The sequence below is a fragment of the Oncorhynchus mykiss genome, chromosome 16 (assembly GCF_057628025.1).
Source record: "Oncorhynchus mykiss isolate SJ-2025 chromosome 16, ASM5762802v1, whole genome shotgun sequence".
NCBI classification, from domain to species: Eukaryota; Metazoa; Chordata; class Actinopteri; order Salmoniformes; family Salmonidae; genus Oncorhynchus; species Oncorhynchus mykiss.
Window position 1 is genome coordinate 60635156 of NC_143037.1, and position 22094 is coordinate 60657249.

The following is a 22094-nucleotide window of genomic DNA, read 5'->3' on the forward strand; positions in this document are numbered from 1 at the left end:
TTTGGGACACTGTAAAGTCAATGGAAAACAAGAGCACCTCCTCCCAGCTGCCCACTGCTCTGAGGCTAGGTAACACGGTCACCACCGATAAATCCATGATAATCTAACATTTCAATAAGCATTTTTCTACGGCTGACCATGCTTTCCTCCTGGTTACCCCAGCCAACAGCTCCGTCCCCCCCGCAGCTACTTGCCCGAGCCTCCCCAGCTTCTCCTTCACCCAAATCCAGATTGCAGATGTTCTGAAAGAGCTGAAAAACCTGGACCCGTACAAATCAACTGGGCTAGACAATCTGGACCCTCTATTTCTAAAACTATCCACTGCCATTGTTGCAACCCCTATTACCAGTCTGTTAAACCTCTCTTTCGTATCGTCCGAAATCCCTAAAGATTGGAAAGCTGCCGCGGTCATCCCCCTCTTCAAAGGGGGTGACACTCTAGACCCAAACTGTTATAGACCTATATCCATCCTGCCCTGCTTCTCTAAAGTCTTTCGAAAGCCAAGTTAATAAACAGATCACTGCCCATTTCGAATCCCACCGTACCTTCTCCGCTGTGCAATCCGGTTTCCGAGCTGGTCACGGGTGCACCTCAACCACGCTCAAGGTCCTAAACGATATCTTAACCGCCATCGATAAGAAACATTACTGTGCAGCCGTATTCATTGATCTGGCCAAGGCTTTAGACTCTGTCAATCACCACATCCTCATCGGCAGACTCGACACCCTTGGTTTCTCAAATGATTGCCTCGCCTGGTTCACCAACTACTTCTCTGACAGAGTTCAGTGTGTCAAATCGGAGGGTCTGCTGTCCGGACCTCTGGCAGTCTCTATGGGGGTGCTTTACAAAATAGCCTCCAATACCCTACTCAACAAATTGGATGCAGTCTATCAAGGTGCAATCCGTTTTGTCACCAAAGCCCCATATACTACCCACCATTGCGACCTGTACGCTCTCGTTGGCTGGCCCTCGCTTCATACTCGTCGCCAAACCCACTGGCTCCATGTCATCTACAAGTCCCTGCTAGGTAAAGTCCCCCCTTATCTCAGCTCGCTGGTCACCATAGCATCACCCACCTGTAGCACGCGCTCCAGCAGGTATATCTCTCTGGCCACCCCCAAAACCAATTATTTCTTTGGCCGCCTCTCCTTCCAGTTCTCTGCTGCCAATGACTGGAATGAACTACAAAAATCTCTGAAACTGGAAACACTTATCTCCCTCACTAGCTTTAAACACCAACTGTCAGAGCAGCTCACAGATTACTGCACCTGTACATAGCCCACCTATAATTTATCCCAAACAACTACCTCTTTCCCTACTGTATTTATTTTATTTATTTATTTATTTTGCTCCTTTGCACCTCATTATTTTTCTTCCACTGCAAATCTACCATTCCAGTGTTTTACTTGCTATATTGTATTTACTTTGCCACCATGGCCTTTTTTATTTTTTTACTTTCCCTCCCTTATCTCACCTCATTTGCTCTCATCGTATATAGACTTGTTTATACTATATTATTGACTGTATGTTTGTTTTACTCCATGTGTAACTCTGTGTCGTTGTATGTGTCGAACTGCTTTGCTTTATCTTGGCCAGGTCGCAATTGTAAATGAGAACTTGTTCTCAACTTGCCTACCTGGTTAAATAAAGGTGAAATAAAATAAATAAATAAACATTGAAGAATCTCAAATATAAAATGTATATTTTTTGACAGGTACTGTATATATATAACCAATTATGAATGTTTAGCTGCTTGTTCAGCTTCGATTTATTTTACTGTTTTAATACGTAAAATAAATCGACTTTCCGCTAGTTTTGTATCCGTATTGTATTATTTATGAAGAAGCAATGTGTAGACCCATCGCTGTGATTTGCTGTGCTTTTTGACCCTCCGTAGGTCCCGTAGGTAGATCTCGTTGAAGATGACATTCAAAATAGGTACCGTGTAGCTCATTTGATCTAAAAGCTACATATTACTTAGAGTTGCAGATGGCGATGTTATGTGTAAACTCTAGATAGATTATTGTTGTCATTTGTTATCGTTTTAATTAGCTATTCGGTTTATTGACGGTGATTTCGTTAACTAGCAATAGTAGCTAACATTAGCTTGCAGGCTACAGCTGGTCTAACGCAGGGTTTTCTGGGTGCACGTTTTGGTTTTTGCCCTAGCTCATCACAGCTGATTCAAATAATCAAAGATTGAAGATGGGTTGGTTATTTGAATCAGCTTTGTAGTGCTAGGGCAAAAAAAACTAAACGGTGCCCAGGACAGAGTTTGGGATACCCTGCTTTAACGAAACGAGGTCAGGGCTACACTGGCTGTCTCACTACAAAATAACTACGGTCTATGCTCTGAGATTACATTTGATTATTTTGCAATGTTAACTACATTGACCAAATTTCAAAGCCGAAGATGGTTTGTCCAAGAGATAAGTCGACTATTTGCACAAGTTTGCGTTAGGCACGAGTTCATTGGCAGCTTGTTGCTAGGGCTCAAAAGCAACTTGGCAGCACAGAGGAAAACAACTGGAATCATGAATGTCAGCACGTCCTGTGCATTGTGCGCCAAACCTCGAATTTCTAAAAAGAAAGAACTTTCAGAAAAGAAACTGGTATGTCATGATATAATAGGCAGATGGCTATCTCATATCCTCTGTCCTCATCACACTAGCCAAGCACACGTTGGTTTGTTTATATTTGCAATACCCAAGTTAGCTAGTTTGTTTAGATTGCTTGTTTTCTTGGTCTTCTGCTTGTTTTCTTGGTCATCTGCTCTATCATGCACTCACACATGGATAAGTAGATATTGATGACACTATGAGTTAAGATGAAACATTGGTGCTATGCCAGTCCAGTGTGATATGAGTTTAGACCAATGACTTGTGTATATAGACTGCAGGTGGCTAGTTAACGAAGCTTATGTTAATGTTCACTTTGGGTCTCTCTCTCTCTGTTGCTCAGACTCGCCACTTTGTGGACCACCGCAATGTAAAGCTAGTGGCTGGAGCAGGTGGAAAAGGGGCCTGCACCTTCCACAGTGAGCCCCGGAAAGAGTGGGGTGGACCAGATGGAGGGAATGGAGGAGATGGTGGGAACATAATCATCAAAGGTGTGTCAGACACACCGTCACACTCAAGTGTTGCACTGTTCCCAAACAGAATTGTTTATTAGAGGTCGACCGATTATGATTTTTCAACGCCAATACCGATTATTGGAGGACCAAAAAAGCAGATACCGATTAATCGGCCAATCTTTTTATTATTTACATTTTTTTATTTTTTTTATAATAATGACAATTACAACAATACTGAATGAACATTTATTTTAACTTAATATAATATATTGATAATCAATTTAGCCTCAAATAAATAATGAAACATGTTCAATTTGGTTTAAATAATGCAAAAACAAAGTGTTGGAGAAGTAAAAGTGCAGTATGTGCCATGTAAAGAAGCTAACGTTTGAGTTCCTTGCTCAGAACATGAGAACATATGAAAGTTGGTGGTTCCTTTTAACATGAGACTTCAATATTCCAAGGTAAGTTTTTTTTTTTTTTTTATGTTGTAGTTAATATAGTATTTATAGGACTATTTCTCTCTATACCATTTGTATTTCATATACCTTTGACTATTGGATGTTCTTATAGGCATTATAGTATTGCCAGTGTAACAGTATAGCTTCCGTCGCTGTCCTCGCCGCTATCTGGGCTCGAACCAGGAACACATCGACCACAGCCACACTCAAAGCAGCGTTACCCATCGCTCCACAAAAGCTGCGGCACTTGCAGAGCAAGGGGAATAACTACTCCAAGTCTCAGAGCGAGTGACGTTTGAAACGCTATTAGCGCGCACCCCGCTAACTAGCTAGCTATTTCACATCGGTTACACCAGCCATTAGGTTGATAGGCTTGAAGAGCTGCTGGAAAAACGCACGAAAGTGCTGTTTGAATGAATGCTTACGAGCCTGCTGCTGCCTACCATCGCTCAGTCAGACTGCTCTATCAAATCACAGACTTAGTTATAACATAACACACAGAAATACGAGCCTTAGGTCATTAATATGGTTGAATCCAGAAACTATCATCGAAAACAAAACGTTTATTCTTTCAGTGAAATACGTAAGCGTTTGGTATTTTATCTAACGGGTGGCATCCCTAAGTCTAAATATTCTTGTTACATTGCACAACCTTCAATGTTATGTCATAATTACGTAAAATTCTGGCAAATTAGTTCGCAATGAGCCAGGCTGCCCAAACTGTTGCATATACCCTGACTCTGCGTGCAATGAACGCAAGAGAAGTGACACAATTTCAACTGGTTAATATTGCCTGCTAACCTGGATTTCTTTTAGCCAAATATGCAGGTTTAAAAATATATACTTCTGTGTGTTGATTTTAAGAAAGGCATTGGTGTTTATGGTTAGGTACAGTCGTCCAACGATTGTGCTTTTTTTGCAAATGCGCATTTGTTAAATCATCCCCCAGCTTTGCATCGATTATATGCAACGCAGGACACGCTCGATAAACTAGTAATATCATCAACCATGTGTAGTTATCACTAGAGATTATGATTGTTTGTTATGAGAAGTTTAATGCTAGCTAGCAACTTACCTTGGCTTCTACTGCATTCGAGTAACAGGCAGTCTCCTTGTGGAGTGCAACGAGAGGCAGGTGGTTATGGCGTTGGAATAGTTAACTGTAAGGTTGCAAGATTGGATCCCCCAAGCTGACAAGGTGAAAATTTGTCGTTCTGCCCCTGAACAAGGCAGTTACCCCACCATTCCTAGGCCGTCATTGAAAATAAGAATGTGTTCTTAACTGACTTGCCTAGTTAAATAAAGGTATAAAAAATTGGCAAAATCGACGCCCAAAAATACCGATTTCCGATTGTTATGAAAACTTGAAATCGACCTTAATTAATCGGCCATTCCGATTAATCGGTCGACCTCTACTGTTTATACATTGTTTATAATCTCGTTACAATGTGTTGGTCTTCTGAGGTGCTCTCGTTTGGCTATTCAGATCAATATTTTGATCATCAGGAGATCCACAATAGGCTTACAATTTCACACAAGGATATAATCAGGCCGAAGAACATTTTTTTAATTTGTAGGGATATTTTAACCAAGGCATTGGAGACGGTTTTCGTATGTGTACTTCAAGCCATCAAGTCCTATTTCCGAATATCTGTGATTTGCGTGCCTCCAGTCGACCTGCAGGTGAAATCCCTGGCGCAGGTTGCCCCCTTTTACAAAGGAGACAACGGCGATTCAGGAGGCAGTAAGAACTGCTACGGACGCAACGCCAGCACAACCTACATCGCTGTGAGTTAGTTCCCATGACTACAGCTGGGGTGTTCCTTTTAATTAGGGGTTCTTTATATTATTATTATTATTATTTTTTTTAAAAACTTTCGTTTAGCCGTGTAATTGCCACAAATACCAGATACTCAAATGCTGACTGTAAAATAGTGTAACTGAATATCGTTTGGTATTTTGTGATGGTGCAGGTGCCAGTGGGCACGGTGGTGAAGGAGCTAGGGAAGACGGTGTCAGACCTCTCCCAGCACAACCAGGAGTATGTGGCTGTGTTTGGGGGGGCAGGGGGAAAGGGAAACCGCTTCTTCCTGTCCAATGAGAACCGCGCCCCCATGACGGCCACCCTGGGAGAGAGGGGACAGGAGAGGGTCCTCCAGCTGGAGCTGCGCACCATGGCCCACGCCGGACTGGTGAGACACGGAAGAGGGATTCACTCCACTGACTAGGCCTATCTTATTAAATGTGGGCTGGTTAAAATAATGTTGTAGAAATATAAATGGTATGTAGTCTATCCCCCAAAAATGTATGACATTTTCTTGATTTACCTGTTGGTGTGTGTCTTCCACTCCAGGTTGGGTTTCCCAATGCAGGGAAGTCTTCCCTTCTAAGGGCCATATCCAATGCCAGGCCTGCTGTGGCTGCCTACCCCTTTACCACCCTTAACCCCCATGTGGGTATTGTCAACTACAGGGACCATGAGCAAGTGGCAGGTAAAGGAGTTTTTGATTTTAGTATATAATGTTGGGCACAAAGGTTGGTGTTGTAGTTTACTGTCCCCATCCTCTTGTCTAGTGGCTGACATTCCTGGTATCATCTGTGGGGCCCATCTGAACCGAGGCCTAGGGATCTCCTTCCTGCGCCATATTGAGCGCTGTCGCTTCCTTCTCTTTGTCCTGGACCTGTCCTCCCCAGAACCATGGACTCAGCTCCAACAACTGCGCTATGAGCTGGACCAGTACGAGCCCGGCCTCACCCACCGGCCCCACGCTATCGTAGCCAACAAAATGGACCTGCCTGGGGCTCGGGGAAACCTTGAGGCCCTCCGGGGCCACGTGGCCCACAGGGTGATCCCTGTGTCTGCCCTCACAGGCCAGAACACAGAGGAGCTGATCCTGCACCTCAGGGAGTTATATGATGGCTATCTACAGACCCATGGACAGGGCAGTGGGCAGGACATGCCCACCAGGTGGTAGGTCTGCCCTGGAAAAGGACTGAAAGACTTCCATGCCTTTTCCTCACTGCGCCTCACCTGCTAAGTGTATTTTGTTTAAATTATAGATCTAAATAAATACACTGCTCAAAAAAATAAAGGGAACACTAAAATAACACCCTAGATCTGAATGAATGAAATATTCTTATTAAAAATACTTTTTTCTTTACGTAGTTGAATGTGCTGACAACAAAATCACACACAAATTATCAATGGAAATCAAATTTATCAACCCATGGAGGTCTGGATTTGGAGTCACACTGAAAATGAATGTGGAAAACCACACTACAGGCTGATCCAACTTTGATGTAATGTCCCTAAAACAAGTCAAAATGAGGCTCAGTAGTGTGTGTGGCCTCCACGTGCTTGTATGACCTCCCTACAACGTCTGGGCATTCTCCTGATGAGGTGGCGGATGGTCTCCTGAGGGATCTCCTCCCAGACCTGGACTAAAGCCTCCGCCAACTCGTGGACAGTCTGTGGTGCATCGTGGCGTTGGTGGATGGAGCGAGATGATGTCCCAGATGTGCTCAATTGGATTCAGGTCTGGGGAACGGGCGGGCCAGTCCATAGCATCAATGCCTTCCTCTTGCAGGAACTGCTGACACACTCCACCCACATGAGGTTGTCTTGCATTAGGAGGAACCCAGGGCCAACCGCACCAGCATATGGTCTCACAAGGGGTCTGAGGATCTCATCTCAGTACCTAATGGCAGTCAGGCTACCTCTGGCGAGCACATGGAGGGCTGTGCGGCCCCCCAAAGAAATGCCACCCCACACCATGACTGACCCACCGCCAAACCGGTCATGCTGGAGGATGTTGCAGGCAGCAGAACGTTCTCCACGGCGTCTCCAGACTGTCACATATGCTCAGTGTAAACCTGCTTTCATCTGTGAAGAGCACAGGACGCCAGTGGCGAATTTGCCAATCTTGGTGTTCTCTGGCAAATGCCAAACGTCCCGCACGGTGTTGGGCTGTAAGCACAACCCCCACCTGTGGACGTCGGGCCCTCATACCACCCTCATGGAGTTTGTTTCTGACCGTTTGAGGAGACACATGCACATTTGTGGCCTGCTGGAGGTCATTTTGCAGGGCTCTGGCAGTGCTCCTCCTTGCACAAAGGCGGAGGTAGCGGTCCTGTTGCTGGGTTGTTGCCCTCCTACGGCCTCCTCCACGTCTCCTGATGTACTGGCCTGTCTCCTGGTAGCGCCTCCATGCTCTGGACACTACGCTGACAGACACAGCAAACCTTCTTGCCACATCTCGCATTGATGTGCCATCCTGGATGAGCTGCACTACCTGAGCCACTTGTGTGGGTTGTAGACTCCGTCTCATGCTACCACTAGAGTAAAAGCACCGCCAGCATTCAAAAGTGACCAAAACATCAGCCAGGAAGCATAGGAACTGAGAAGTGGTCTGTGGTCACCAACTGCAGAACCACTCCTTTATTGGGGGTGTCTTGCTAATTGCCTATAATTTCCACCTGTTGTCTCTGCCATTTGCACAACAGCATGTGAAATGTATTGTCAATCAGTGTTGCTTCCTAAGTGGACAGTTTGATTTCACAGAAGTGTGATTGACTTGGAGTTACATTGTGTTGTTTAAGTGTTCCCTTTTATTTTTTTGAGCAGTGTATTTATTCAACTGTGAAAATGCAATTGATTTAATAAATGCGTTTCAGTAAATCTGATTCCTCATTGTTTTATTTACACAAGTACTGAGATCTGTGTACAAGGGTCAGTACTGATGACATCAGATAGTTATTGTGATCTCATATGTACTTGTGTTTTCCCTTATATCAACATCACACATTTTACCCCTTGGGGATGTCTAGAAACACACTTCATCAAAAATGCAAGTACTGGTACATCTTAGACATTTGGATTATTTTAACTACGCTGATAAAAAATATTAACGCAACAGGTTTCCTTATATGAACTGTAGCTCATTAAAATCTTAAATTGTTGCATGTTGCGTTTTATATATTTCAGTACAGGAATTCTCATTGATGCATCTGTCACCTTCGCTAAAGGATTTTTCTGTGTTTCTTGGTTGAAAAACAAAACAGCAGTGAGTTTCTGCTGACCTTTGACCTCTGAGAGCAAACTAGATCAGGTATGGGCTGGCACACCATGGCTAGGTTTCATTCTAGAAAACTGATCCCTCTGTCCTTGTTATATGGCAGAAACTAGGTGGAGCTAATGTATGTAAAGGGGAAACAATTAGAGAATAGAAGGGGATAAAATAAAATGTAGTGCTTGTGTTGTGGATGGGGTTGGGTCTAGTCATGTGACAAACAAAACAACATCAAATTTAAACTTGAGTGGGTGTGCAAGCAGGTTAGCAGGAAATAGCTAGGCTTTAACAGCAGTAGAGCTCTGTTGATGGTTTCTCACAGATCTTTCACGTTGGAACCTTTCAGATTTGTGTCTACTTATTTCTACTCCACTTAGAAACACAATCATCAGCCTACACTCAGACCAGTCAGTCAAATAAAAATGGACAAAGACAGTTGTACACTAATACAGCGTTCGTGCTATAAGAATTATCGGAAGCTCCAAGTTCCCTGTGGGAAATTTTGCTTGATAGACACACCAAATCGTAATTACAAGTGGGAAACTTGTGTTTGCAAGTTGTGACTTTTCACTCACTGACCTTTTACCTTTTCAACCAAAATATGACAAATCAGTTTATTACAATACATATTGACCTTATCAATATGTATAATGTAGCTAATTTGACCATATGTCAATGTTAAACAAGCTAGCTAATAGCTGGGAACTCGGAAAGAAATGTGGTCAAATCATGACATCAGTGATCTTCAGGTCAGAAAGTCGGAACTCTAGTTTCCGATTTAGAATTCCGTGTTGGATGACCGTTCAAAACGATTTATCCTAATCGGATATCGTTTTCCCCCTAGTTCCCAGTTGTCTTGAACACGCTGTAGCAGGAGATTAACCTAGTTGTTTTGAACGCGGCATTACAGAGACTCACCAACCAATCGAATAAGAGAAAGGAGGCCTAATCAGCCGGCCGGATAAAGAGTGAAATGTAAATTAGCCAATGAGTGTTAGACTGAGCAGCTGGATATCATTTAGACTAGCCAATCACAATAATGCCATAGAGTGGAATCTGCAGTGGAATATGCCGGAACATTGGCAGTGCATCCTGGGTAAGAAAACATTGACAGGTGTATGAGAACAGTCGAGATAGGGAGAGTATCGCGCAGGATGAAAGAAAGAGACCTGGATAGAGAGCCGCTGGGGTGTGTAAAAGCTTTCATCCTTGCGACAAATGAGAAATAGAACGACAATTCTAATGGCTTCTGAATGATGTTCGGGGAGTTAATGAGTTTAACACGGGTGCAGTGTAGTGTGTTGAGCATGGCCACTTCTGCAGCAGACGTCTGTACTTTTAAAGGATGACCCACGACACCTGCCCTCAGGGCGCTGTTATTGTGGTCTGCATGCTGCTGTTGCGTCACATGTTCATTGTCAACTCGACGGGCCTCCACTACAGCTCAGTTTGTTCTCCCCTGAGGTGAGGTGGAGTGCCTCCTCTCCACACATGTATTTAATGAGGACATTGTTGACCTGTGAAAAGGTCTACTTTTAATTATTGATTCATTCAGTATCATGTTGTTTATTCCATTTGGTTCTGCATTTGAAGTCTCTTTCTCTCCCACAGACCAGCATGTGAGAGAAATGGACAAAGAGAGTGAGAAGTGGGCCAGAATTCTGTGGGACTACCTTTGTCTGCCCCATTCTCTGGAAAAGGCAAGCCTTCATATCTGATTGTACAGACACATAAGATACGTTTTGACTGGATTTAAAATGAACTGCAAACAGAATTGTAAGCAGTATGATGCTACATCCTTCCCCATTATCTTTTGATTTGATATGATTATATGATGTGCTCTTCTGGCTTCACCAAAAATAACAACATATGTTGTTCTGTACTATATGTCATCTGTACTCTTTTAGGATGATGTCATACTCCTAGATTTTCTCTCAGGGTTTTGTAACAATCAATGCTGTCACCTCTGTTGAATAATCATGTATGTTCTGTCAGTGATGTCATAATTTGAAATGCCATGATGTCCTTTGTTGAAGTGCCATAATCCTGTCATAGTGATGTCATAATTTATGTATCTGAAATTGCATCATAATCCTGTCTGATCTCAGAGTGATGTCATAATAGGCCTGGGTTGCCATGATGTGCGTGTGGCGGAGAGGTCAGCCGCTCTCTTCCTGGAAGGGTGGGCTCCTTGGCTGCTCTTCACTGGTTACCAAGGCAACCAGACTGCAGGTCAGCAAGACTGAGCATCATTCTCTCTTTCTGTCCCTCTTTCTGCCAATGCAAGAAAGCACAAAGGCACGCACACATACCATTTTTCTACCCAATGTCTCTGTCTGATGTGTGTCTTGTGTGGTCCAGGTGTGTGGTCGAGGCCAGAGGCTGACGTGTTCCTGGATGTGGCTCTGAGGATGGGAGTGCCCAGGGTGAACATACTGCTGGAGACAGAGGCCACCAACACTGGAGACAACATCTGCTTCTCATACAGGCTCCTCAAGGAGAGAAACATCCCAGGTGAGACTCTCCTCATTAGACACAATGATGGAGAACCTTTCTTATGAAATGTCTGTTATTGTTGTTACGTTATTCTACAGCTAGGGGGCAGGACAGCACAACTGAATCACTGGAACACATTTCAGCCAAGCCAATATTATATTCCTATTACAGGAGGCTGTTGAGGGGAGGACTGCTCATAATAATGGACTGAACGGAAAAAATAGAATGGCATCAAACACATGGAAACCATGGCATTTCATCAAACACATGGAAACCATGGCATTTCATCAAACACATGGAAACCATGGAATGGCATCAAACACACACACTCCAGCCATTACCACGAGCCCGTCCTCCTCAGTTAAGGTGCCACCAACCTCCTGTGATTCCTATATACAGTATGCTGATGTGTATTTTGTCATGTACCCATTTGTGGTTGTCATGTCTACCCCAGCCAACAGGGTGATCCTGGTCCAGCAGCCCTTTATGGAGCGCAGGGTCTCTGCAACATTCCTGCGCCAGTGGCCTGACCAAGGGGAACACACGCATGCCATTGTTACCTCCCCCCAGATGGGCATCTCTGCCTACCCCCATCCCACTGTGGGCACTGCCGCGGACCTCATCACATACATGCTAGGTATGTACTCTGTCCATAATCCCAGGACTTGTGTGTTGTCTTAAAGCATTTAGACCATGTAAAATAAATATTTCTATGGTAAGCCCACCTGTCATCTTTCTAGTGCAGGAATGTATGAAGGATTTCAGAATCAAATATTGTAAAAGACGTGTAGAAACAACAGACCAGAGTATGATGCTGTGAGTAAGGTGTAAACGTGTCTTCCAGGTGTTCTAGAGAGGATCCGTGACTACCCACAGAAAGGTTTCCAGGTGGAGCAGGAGATCACACCCAGTGCTCTCTCTGCCTACCACTGGTTCCTACAGGCTGGCTACATTCCCAAGTGAATACACAACACACACACACACTTGTGCTTAAGTTTCGCTATGGGCATGTTGATGCTGCTGATGGTTGGGAATTTAACATTAAATGACAGTAAATTCATATTTTGCGAAGATGGTTGTTTCATTGATACCGTGACCTGAGGCGTATGAAAATATGCCACAGAACTCAATTTGTGCTTTCCCTTATTTACATACCATATAGAATATACATTAAAAGACAACCTCAAAATATACACCCAAATAAAACAACTGGACTTAAGCCCAAGTGTTTAATTGATAATAATCTTAAACATGACCATCATATGTAACATCATTAGACTATTTTTATCTTGCCATATGTGGGTAAGAGATGGTATGTTAAAAGAATGACCTTTCTCTCTCATTCACCATTATAGCACTATTTCATTGCAGCCATCGCATTTGTAAAATCAGAGCTAAAAAGTAATTGACATTCAAGTATTTTCCACTCCATGTTGCTCACTTCCCTGGTCTGTTCTCAGTGCAGAAATCCATTTGTTTTTTGCTGGCTGGTCAAACCAGTGAGCCCTGGCCAGTGTACAATAGAGTAGAATGTAGCATGCCTGATATGTACAACCAGGCTCCCTACGGCACAGCTGTACATAGCTACTGCCCATGTAAGATCCATTGGTAAATTGCATTTATTTTCCTTCCAGCACTGAGTTCCATCTTGGTCTTTGTATTGGTCATTGATCTCCATAGTCCTGTGTATTTTATGCTTGAAAAAAAAGTAAGTTTAACATTGTTTGTTGTTATCCAGATTTTCCAAGAGGAGGTTTGCTGTTCTACCTCATTTTTAAGCATGAGTGATCAGTTCAATTTATAATCCATGAAAGCAGCCGGTACCTAGCCTGTTATGCCCATGCTAACTAGCCAGTCCTGGCAGAGCCTCTTGCCCAAGAGGGTGAGGGAGAGGTGGGCTTAGGATGCGCTGGGGTATGGGGTGTTGCAAATGGAGGCCAGCGTGTTGAACCTGGCGCCCAAGTAGAGTAGCTTTTCCTGGTCTCGGATGGCAATAGCACCCAGCTGGAGGTCGGTCTCTAGGTCCCCCTCTTTAGCGTAGGGGTGGGGGGCATAGTCCCCCAGCTCCTCTCCGGGAATCTGCAGAATTAACATCCTCTGGAGAAGGGAGGGATTGGAGGTCACAAAAAGGTTAATGAAGGGATAGAGTTCACCAGATAGATTTAAAAAATAAACAGAAACAGTTTTTTTGTTTTTGTCACAGTCATGATTGTTTGACTGTTGCACATTGTTACATGATTGAGTAGAGTCACCAAGGGCCTGGTGTTATTGAGAGAATAATTTTCTCCCCATGAGGAGTATCTTGTTTTTGTCATCATTGATCTGCTCATCGTTGACCCCTGAGTGATCAGAAACATACTCTACACACACAACCAATACAATGCAACATTAATCAAGTCAACTACTTTTTCTGAGAGTTCCACAAGTTTAATTGAAATTTTAGATCTTGAAATACCTGTCCATAACCATTGGAGTAATTTTGTGGGCGCACTCTGAAACCAAATTCAAAATGTTGCTGTAGTTCAGTGCCACTGAAAATGTAATTGACAGGTCAAAAGTGGATGACGGTAGTAGATTTATTAGACTTACAGTGCCTTGCGAAAGTATTCGGCCCCCTTGAACTTTGCGACCTTTTGCCACATTTCAGGCTTCAAACATAAAGATATAAAACTGTATTTTTTTGTGAAGAATCAACAACAAGTGGGACACAATCATGAAGTGGAATGACATTTATTGGATATTTCAAACTTAACAAATCAAAAACTGAAAAATTGGGCGTGCAAAATTATTCAGCCCCCTTAAGTTAATACTTTGTAGCGCCACCTTTTGCTGCGATTACAGCTGTAAGTCGCTTGGGGTATGTCTCTATCAGTTTTGCACATCGAGAGACTGACATTTTTTCCCATTCCTCCTTGCAAAACAGCTCGAGCTCAGTGAGGTTGGATGGAGAGCATTTGTGAACAGCAGTTTTCAGTTCTTTCCACAGATTCGATTGGATTCAGGTCTGGACTTTGACTTGGCCATTCTAACACCTGGATATGTTTATTTTTGAACCATTCCATTGTAGATTTTGCTTTATGTTTTGGATCATTGTCTTGTTGGAAGACAAATCTCCGTCCCAGTCTCAGGTCTTTTGCAGACTCCATCAGGTTTTCTTCCAGAATGGTCCTGTATTTGGCTCCATCCATCTTCCCATCAATTTTAACCATCTTCCCTGTCCCTGCTGTAGAAAAGCAGGCCCAAACCATGATGCTGCCACCACCATGTTTGACAGTGGGGATGGTGTGTTCAGCTGTGTTGCTTTTACGCCAAACATAACGTCTTGCATTGTTGCCAAAAAGTTCAATTTTGGTTTCATCTGACCAGAGCACCTTCTTCCACATGTTTGGTGTGTCTCCCAGGTGGCTTGTGGCAAACTTTAAATGACACTTTTTATGGATATCTTTAAGAAATGGCTTTCTTCTTGCCACTCTTCCATAAAGGCCAGATTTGTGCAATATATGACTGATTGTTGTCCTATGGACAGAGTCTCCCACCTCAGCTGTAGATCTCTGCAGTTCATCCAGAGTGATCATGGGCCTCTTGGCTGCATCTCTGATCAGTCTTCTCCTTGTATGAGCTGAAAGTTTAGAGGGACGGCCAGGTCTTGGTAGATTTGCAGTGGTCTGATACTCCTTCCATTTCAATATTATCGCTTGCACAGTGCTCCTTGGGATGTTTAAAGCTTGGGAAATCTTTTTGTATCCAAATCCGGCTTTAAACTTCTTCACAACAGTATCTCGGACCTGCCTGGTGTGTTCCTTGTTCTTCATGATGCTCTCTGCGCTTTTAACGGACCTCTGAGACTATCACAGTGCAGGTGCATTTATATGGAGACTTGATTACACACAGGTGGATTGTATTTATCATCATTAGTCATTTAGGTCAACATTGGATCATTCAGAGATCCTCACTGAACTTCTGGAGAGAGTTTGCTGCACTGAAAGTAAAGGGGCTGAATAATTTTGCACGCCCAATTTTTCAGTTTTTGATTTGTTAAAGTTTGATATATCCAATAAATGTCGTTCCACTTCATGATTGTGTCCCACTTGTTGTTGATTCTTCACAAAAAAATACAGTTTATATCTTTATGTTTGAAGCCTGAAATGTGGCAAAAGGTTGCAAAGTTCAAGGGGGCCGAATACTTTCGCAAGGCACTGTATATAGCCTACCTTGTGCAGAGAGGTTCCTCGTTGAAACTGTTCCCGTTGCTCTTGGTATGAGGAAAAATACCCTGAATATCCTGAACATACCGGTGCTCGCATACTGGTGGACTCCTGTTCAGCCTGGGGAAAGAGAGTATCATATTTACTTTGCATGAATCAACAATTTTCCATTTGCCAAACATGCCCAGTGTGAACCAAAACAGTACTGATGAATGGTGATTAAATATGGCTGGTTTCCTAACCGGCATCTTGATTGGTAGAAAATCAGCTTTTGTTCCCAGCAGACTGTCCACTTTGAGTGTGATACATGTAGACACCTATGATCAAAATAGCATATTGTGTGATGGAAAAAAGCAATGACCAGAGATGAATGTGATGGTAATGTCTGTTGTTACCTTGCAATCAGTTCCTGGGATCTCAATGTTAGATTTGATCTGACGTTCTTCAGAGTTTTCATCTGTAGGGATCAGCTTCAGTTCTTTTTTACTGGTCAACAGGAGGGACAACAGTAGAAAACCTAGGAGGAACTCACACTTGAATAAATACAAATCTCCACACACACTGAAGTTCTAACGAGCTATACCAAATCAACACTAGGTGGGGGTGTAGGCCAGTATGTCTTTCTCAAGTGTAAGATTCAGATCAGTGGTGAAGTTTCCCCTAGGCACAGATCTAGGATCAGCTTCCCCTCCCCAATCCTAACCTTAACCATTAGTGGGTAAAATGCAAAACTGGCCCACAATTAACATCTAGGGGAATCTTCACCCTACTCCTAAGATTGACTTACTTAGCAGTAGCAGCGTGACACCGATGACAATCCCTACAGCCCTCGCTCCAATCTTGGTTCCAGAGGCCCTGCCGAGACTGCAGCTGGCCACCAGAGCAGTCATACACGGTGACGGATAGGTTGTGGAGGGCTCCCTGACCCTGCTGGTCCAACACCATGAGCAGCAGGTCGTAGTGACCTGCGTACCCTGGGTTCTCCTTCACCAGGTTCACTGTGTATCCTGGAGGGATGTGTAGTAAGAAAGAGTCATTAACAGCATTAGTTTAGCTAGTTTATGACTGCATGAAGTGTAGGCTAATAGTATGAGACTTGGGCCTACTTGAGGTGTGTGAAACCTACAATAGTGGTGTGTAAAGGTCAAAGAGACCATATGTAATAATGGATGAGGAATGAGATTCCAGATTGTGTACACACTTTAAAAAAGGTGCTTTCAAGAACCTAACAGGGTTCTTCGGCTGTCCCCATAGTAGAACCCTTTTTGGTTACAGGTAGAACCCATTTGGTTCTAGGTATAACTTTCCACCGATGGTTCTACATGGAACCCAAAAGGGTTCTATCTGAATCCAAAAACGGTTCTACCTCGAACCAAAAAAGAGTTCTCCTATGGGGACACCCGAAGAACAGGTTTTGACGGTGTGGGTGAAGATTGGCGGATCGTTGACATCCTCCACCGTGACTGTCACCTGATGTTGTGCACTGAAGTCCACAAGCAAAGGGAAAAGGTGATCAGAGGAAAGCGTGTAGATGCGAGAAGGAATTCTACAACGAGCAAAATTATCATGCTGTTTGTATGTGGCTGCTATGAAAGGGAACTGTGTTTGCGTGTGATCAGGGGTGTATTAATTCCGCCGATCCTGTTGAAAAACGTTTCTTAGACGTAAAGAATTGGGGATTAACATACCTGAATTTGTCCAATAGAATCTCTTGTTTGCAACTATTGGACTGATTACACCCTAGATCAGCTAGACGCAGACAAGAGTGTGCAAGACGGTATTGGATGTGTCACTGTCTGCCACCTTCATTACAAAATGTTCCTCTCGACCTGTTCACCTAAGTTGTAAACTTTCATTCATAGACTAGGTTTTAGCAACCTCATAAGTATAGAGAAATATTAGTATCATGTAGTAGACTAAACCTATCGATGTTACATTGAGCTGGGTGAATGGCAGTCTATTACCAATATGCTGTAATAGAAATGGCCATGCTCATAAAAAAAACCCATTAATGTCACCGACTGCCATTGGTAATTTAAATCCTAGTCTGAATGAAGACAGATGGTTCGGTCCCTCTCACAATAAAACTCCTATTCCACAAGTCACCAGAGGGAATCTCAAATGGTCTTCCCAAACTGTGTCCAAATTAATAGTTGCGCATGATAAACCACTGTGTCTGTCTGCCCGTCAGTCCATTGACCCTGCATCCCTCTATTCAGCAGATAATCGATAGCAAACATCAATCCTTACCAGTATCATGAGCAGACATGTAGTTGTAGTCATCCCCATCATGTATCCAGATGTGTGAAATGATGTTACTCCAATGCCACAGAGTGTGGGCTTGATCCCTAAGTACAATACAGATACAGGCCACCTGAGGTGAAAACACAGCTCAAGAGACGTGTCCTGGCTTCAGTATTTATCTCTCTCTTGCTCTCTTTTACTGTCTCTCTCTCTCTGAGGCCTTAGTCAGTCATGCAGTAACTACAGTACCAGTCAAAAGTTTGGACACACCTACTCATTCAAGGGTTTTTCTTAATTGTTTTACTATTTTCTACATTGTAGAATAGTGAAGACAAACTATGAAATAACACATATGGAATCATGTAGTGACCATAAGTGTTAAACAAATCAAAATATATTTTACATTTGACATTCTTCAAAGTAGCCACCCTTTGCCTTGATGACAGCTTTGCACACTCTTGGCATTCTCTCAACCAGCTTCATGAGGTAGTCACTTGGAATGCATTTCAATTAGCAGGTGTGCCTTGTTAAAAGTTAATTTGTGGAATTTATTTATTTCTTAATGCATTTGAGACAATCAGTTGTTGTGGCAAGGTAGGTTTGGCAAGAACCGCTCAAATAAGCAAAGATAAATGACAGTCCATCATTACTTTAAGACATGAAGGTAAGTCAATCCAGAAAATTTCAAGAACTTCAAGTGCAGTCGCAAAAACCATCAAGCGCTATGATGAAACTGGCTCTCATGAGGACCGCCACAGGAACGGAACACCCAGAGTTACCTCTGGAAGAGGATGCGTTCATTATAGTTAACATTAGAGTTAACTGCACCTCAGAATTTGCAGCCCAAATAAATACTTCAGAGTTCAAGTAACAGACACATCTCAACATCAACTCTTCAGAGGAGACAGCGTGATTCAGACTTTCATGGTTGAATGGCTGCAATGGAACCACTACCAAAGGACACCAATGTGAAGAAGAGACTTGCTTTGGCCAAGAAACATGAGCAGTACGCCATCCCATTTGGGTTGTGCTTAGTGGGACTATAATTTGTTTTTCAACAGGACAATGACCCAAAACCCACCTCCAGGCTGTGCAAGGGCTATTTGACCAAGAACGAGAGTGATGGACCCCCACATTTTTTGCAAAAAAAAAAAAACATTCTTTGGGCTTGCCTGTTTTGCATGTTATTTTGGTATTAATACGTGTCACATATCAGTTTGCAAACAATGTACAAAAATAATTAGAATTTAGTTAATAAAACCAAGTACAAACATGGTCTCTTTTTTGTTTTCTTGAATAAACAGCTACAAAATGCAGGTGTTTCAGCCTAGCTCAGTGATTTCTGTGGTGATGGGGCAAGCCAGCAGAAAATACAGAGTGTCCCCATGAGTGACAGTATTCTGTCCCTCATGGGGACACTACATCACTGCAAAGTCTAAGGGGAGACCTCAAACATTCTAGCCCCTTGGGTGATGCCCTAGAGTTACATTAGAAGTGCCCATCCAAGAAGGGTCAAGGACATTAGCCACAGATAAAATGACATCAAATCACTGGTCTTATCAGTAGTCTTGTATGTCTTCCATTTCCTAATAATTGCTCCCACAGTTGATTTCTTCAAACCAAGCTGCTTACCTATTGCAGATTCAGTCTTCCCAGCCTGGTGCAGGTCTACAATTTTGTTTCTGGTGTCCTTTGACAGCTCTTTGGTCTTGGCCATAGTGGAGTTTGGAGTGTGACTGTTTGAGGTTGTGGACAGGTGTATTTTATACTGATAACAAGTTCAAACAGGTGCCATTAATACAGGTAACGAATGGAGGACAGAGGAGCCTCTTAAAGAAGAAGTTACAGGTCTGTGAGAGCCAGAAATCTTGCTTGTTTGTAGGTGACCAAATACTTATTTTCCACCATAATTTGCAAATAAATTAATTAAAACTCCTACAATGTGATTTTCTGGATTTTTTTTCTCATTTTGTCTGTCATAGTTGAAGTGTACCTATGATGAAAATTACAGGCCTCTCTCATCTTTTTAAGTGGGAGAACTTGCACAATTGGTGGCTGACTAAATACTTTTTTGCCCCACTGTAGCTGGATATACGCTGCACTTGCAAGATAGAACAGCACATTCCGGTAAGCAAAGGGGGGGTGGTCTGTGCATATTTGTAAACAACATCTGGTGCACGAATCTAAGGAAGACGCTAGATTTTGCTTGCCTGAAGTAGAGCATATTGTGATAGATTGCAGGCCACAATAATTACCTAGAGACTTTTCAGCTATACTTTTCGTGGCTGTTTATTTACCACCACAGATAGATGCTGGCACTAAGACCGCACTCAGTCAGCTGTATAAGGAAATAAGCAAACAAGAAAACCACTCACCCAGAGGCGGCACTCCTAGTGGCCGGAGACTTTAATGCAAGGAAACTTAAATCAGTTCTTCCAAATTTCTAGCAACATGTTAAATGTGCAACCAGAGGGAAAATAATTCTAGATCACCTGTACTCCACACAGAGGCGCGTACAAAGCCCTCCCTCACACTCCATTTGGTAAATCCAACCACAACTCTATCCTCCTGATTCCTGCTTACAAGCAAAAATTAAAGCAGGAAGACCAGTGACTCGGTCTATAAAAAAGTGGTCAGATGAATAAGATGCTAAACTACAGGACTGTTTTGCTATCACAGACTGGAACACGTTCAGGAATTCTTCCGCTGGCATTGAGGAGTACACCACATCAGTCCCTGGCTTTATCAGTAAGTGCATTGAGGATGTCATCCCCACAGTGACTGTATGTACATACAGTGGATTTACAGGCAACATTCGCACTGAGCTAAAGGGTAGAGCTGCCGCTTTCAAGGTGCGGGACTCTAACGCGGAAGCTTACAAGAAATCCTGCTATGCCCTGCGACGAACCATCAAACAGGCAAATGCAGGGCTAAGATCGAATCATACTACACCGGCTCTGACACTCGTCTTATGTGGCAGGGCTTGCAAACTATTACAGACTACAAAGGGAAGCACAGCCGTGAGCTGCCCAGTGACATGAGCCTACCAGATGAGCTAAATCACTTCTATGCTCGCTTCGAGGCAAGCAACACTGAGGCACTGAGCATCAGCTGTTCTGGACGACTGTGTGATCACGCTCTCCAAGGCCGACATGAGTAAGACCTTTAAGCAGGTCAACATACACAAGGATGCGGGGCCAGACAGATTACCAGGACGTGTGCTCCGGGCATGTGCTGACCAACTGGCAGATGTGTTCACTGACATTTTCAACATGTCCCTGATTGAGTCTGTAGTACCAACATGTTTCAAGCAGACCACCAAGAACACAAAGGCAACCTGCCTAAATGACTACATGACTACAGACCCGTAGCACTCACGTCCGTAGCCATGAAGTGCTTTGAAAGGTTGGTAATGGCTCACATCAACACCATTATCCCAGAAACCCTAGACCCACTCCAATTTGCCCAAACAGATCCACAGAGGATGCAATCTCTATTGCACCCCACACTGCCCTTTCCCACCTGGACAAAAGGAACACTTATGTGAGAATGCTATTCATTGACTACAGCTCAGCGTTCAACACCATAGTACCCTCAAAGCTCGTCACTAAGCTAAGGATCCTGGGACCAAACACCTCCCTCTGTAACTGGATCCTGGACTTCCTGACGGGCTGCCTCCAGGTGGTGTGGGTAGGTTGCAACACATCTGCCACTCTGATCATCATCAACACTGGAGCTCCCCAAGGGTGCATGCTCAGTCCCCTCCTGTACTTCCTGTTCACCCTCGACTGCATGGCCAGGCACAACTCCAAACCATCAGAGACTCCAGTCACCCAAGTTATAGAGTGTTTTCTCTGCTACCCTAAGGCAAGCGGTACCGGAGCGCCAAGTCTAGTACCAAAAGGCTCCTCAACAGCTTCTACCCCCAAGACATTAGACTGCTGAGCAATTCATAAAAATTGGGACAATTTACATTGACCCCCCCCTCTTGTACAGATTACCTCAACTAGCCTGTACCCCTGCACACTGACTCGGTACCGGTGCCCCCTGTATATAGCCTCGTTACTCTTACTGTGTTACTTTTTATTATTGCTTTTTATTTTAGCCTACTTGGTAAATATTTTCTTCTTCTTGAACTGCACTGTTTGTTGGTTAAGGGCTTGTAAGTAAGCATTTCACGGTAAAGTCTACACTTCTTGTCTTCGGTGCATGTGGCAAATAAAGTGTAACGACCCTGGGTTTATAAGCGCGGAAATCGACCCTGCCGCTCGAGCATGCTTTTGCGGCACAGTCGATAGCGCGCCGGACCTCGGGCTCGAAGGTCAAGGGTTCGAGACCTGCTCCCTGCTGTTTCATTACAAAAGTATGATTTGATTTGATAAATTGGACACACCTGAGTGTCATTAATGTCTCTAGGACGGTCTAATAGGATAAAGTGCCAGGGCTGAATTCTTGTCCCAGTCCATCCGTGATGGGAAGTCAATTCAGCCCCAATGTCATTTACTTTAGAAGGTGGAAACTGTATAAAAAAATATTAGGACTTGCA

General features: G+C 43.5%; 3 protein-coding genes across 5 annotated transcripts; 2 read left to right on the forward strand and 1 right to left on the reverse strand.

The window, feature by feature from the left end:
* The first annotated feature begins 1860 nt into the window (after window positions 1-1860).
* Window positions 1861-8212, forward strand: LOC110492396 (mitochondrial ribosome-associated GTPase 2). The gene is made up of 6 exons (XM_021566674.3): window positions 1861-2612; window positions 2962-3109; window positions 5207-5322; window positions 5508-5726; window positions 5888-6026; window positions 6109-8212. Exons 1-6 carry the CDS (start codon window positions 2379-2381, stop codon window positions 6507-6509), a joined length of 1257 nt encoding a protein of 418 aa, XP_021422349.1. The 5' UTR covers window positions 1861-2378; the 3' UTR covers window positions 6510-8212.
* Window positions 8213-9513: 1301 nt separating this feature from the next.
* LOC149976944 (uncharacterized) lies at window positions 9514-12156 on the forward strand. Of its 3 annotated transcripts, none has more exons than XM_021566676.3 (6): window positions 9514-9699; window positions 10215-10303; window positions 10712-10835; window positions 10965-11117; window positions 11554-11736; window positions 11944-12156. In XM_021566676.3, the coding sequence occupies exons 1-6, from the start codon at window positions 9591-9593 to the stop codon at window positions 12060-12062; spliced, it is 777 nt and encodes a 258-aa protein (XP_021422351.1). In that variant the 5' UTR covers window positions 9514-9590; the 3' UTR covers window positions 12063-12156. The 3 variants fall into 3 exon arrangements, with proteins under 3 accessions (XP_021422351.1, XP_021422352.1, XP_021422353.1); XM_021566677.3 differs by having other exon boundaries at window positions 9650-10067; XM_021566678.3 differs by having other exon boundaries at window positions 9698-9792.
* Window positions 11171-17763, reverse strand: LOC110492397 (uncharacterized). The gene is made up of 6 exons (XM_090203573.1): window positions 17555-17763; window positions 16092-16311; window positions 15700-15821; window positions 15547-15621; window positions 15311-15424; window positions 11171-13196 (listed from the first exon to the last, which is right to left on the reverse strand). Exons 2-6 carry the CDS (start codon window positions 16192-16194, stop codon window positions 12999-13001), a joined length of 612 nt encoding a protein of 203 aa, XP_090059699.1. The 5' UTR covers window positions 16195-16311; window positions 17555-17763; the 3' UTR covers window positions 11171-12998.
* Between the last annotated feature and the right edge of the window lie 4331 nt (window positions 17764-22094).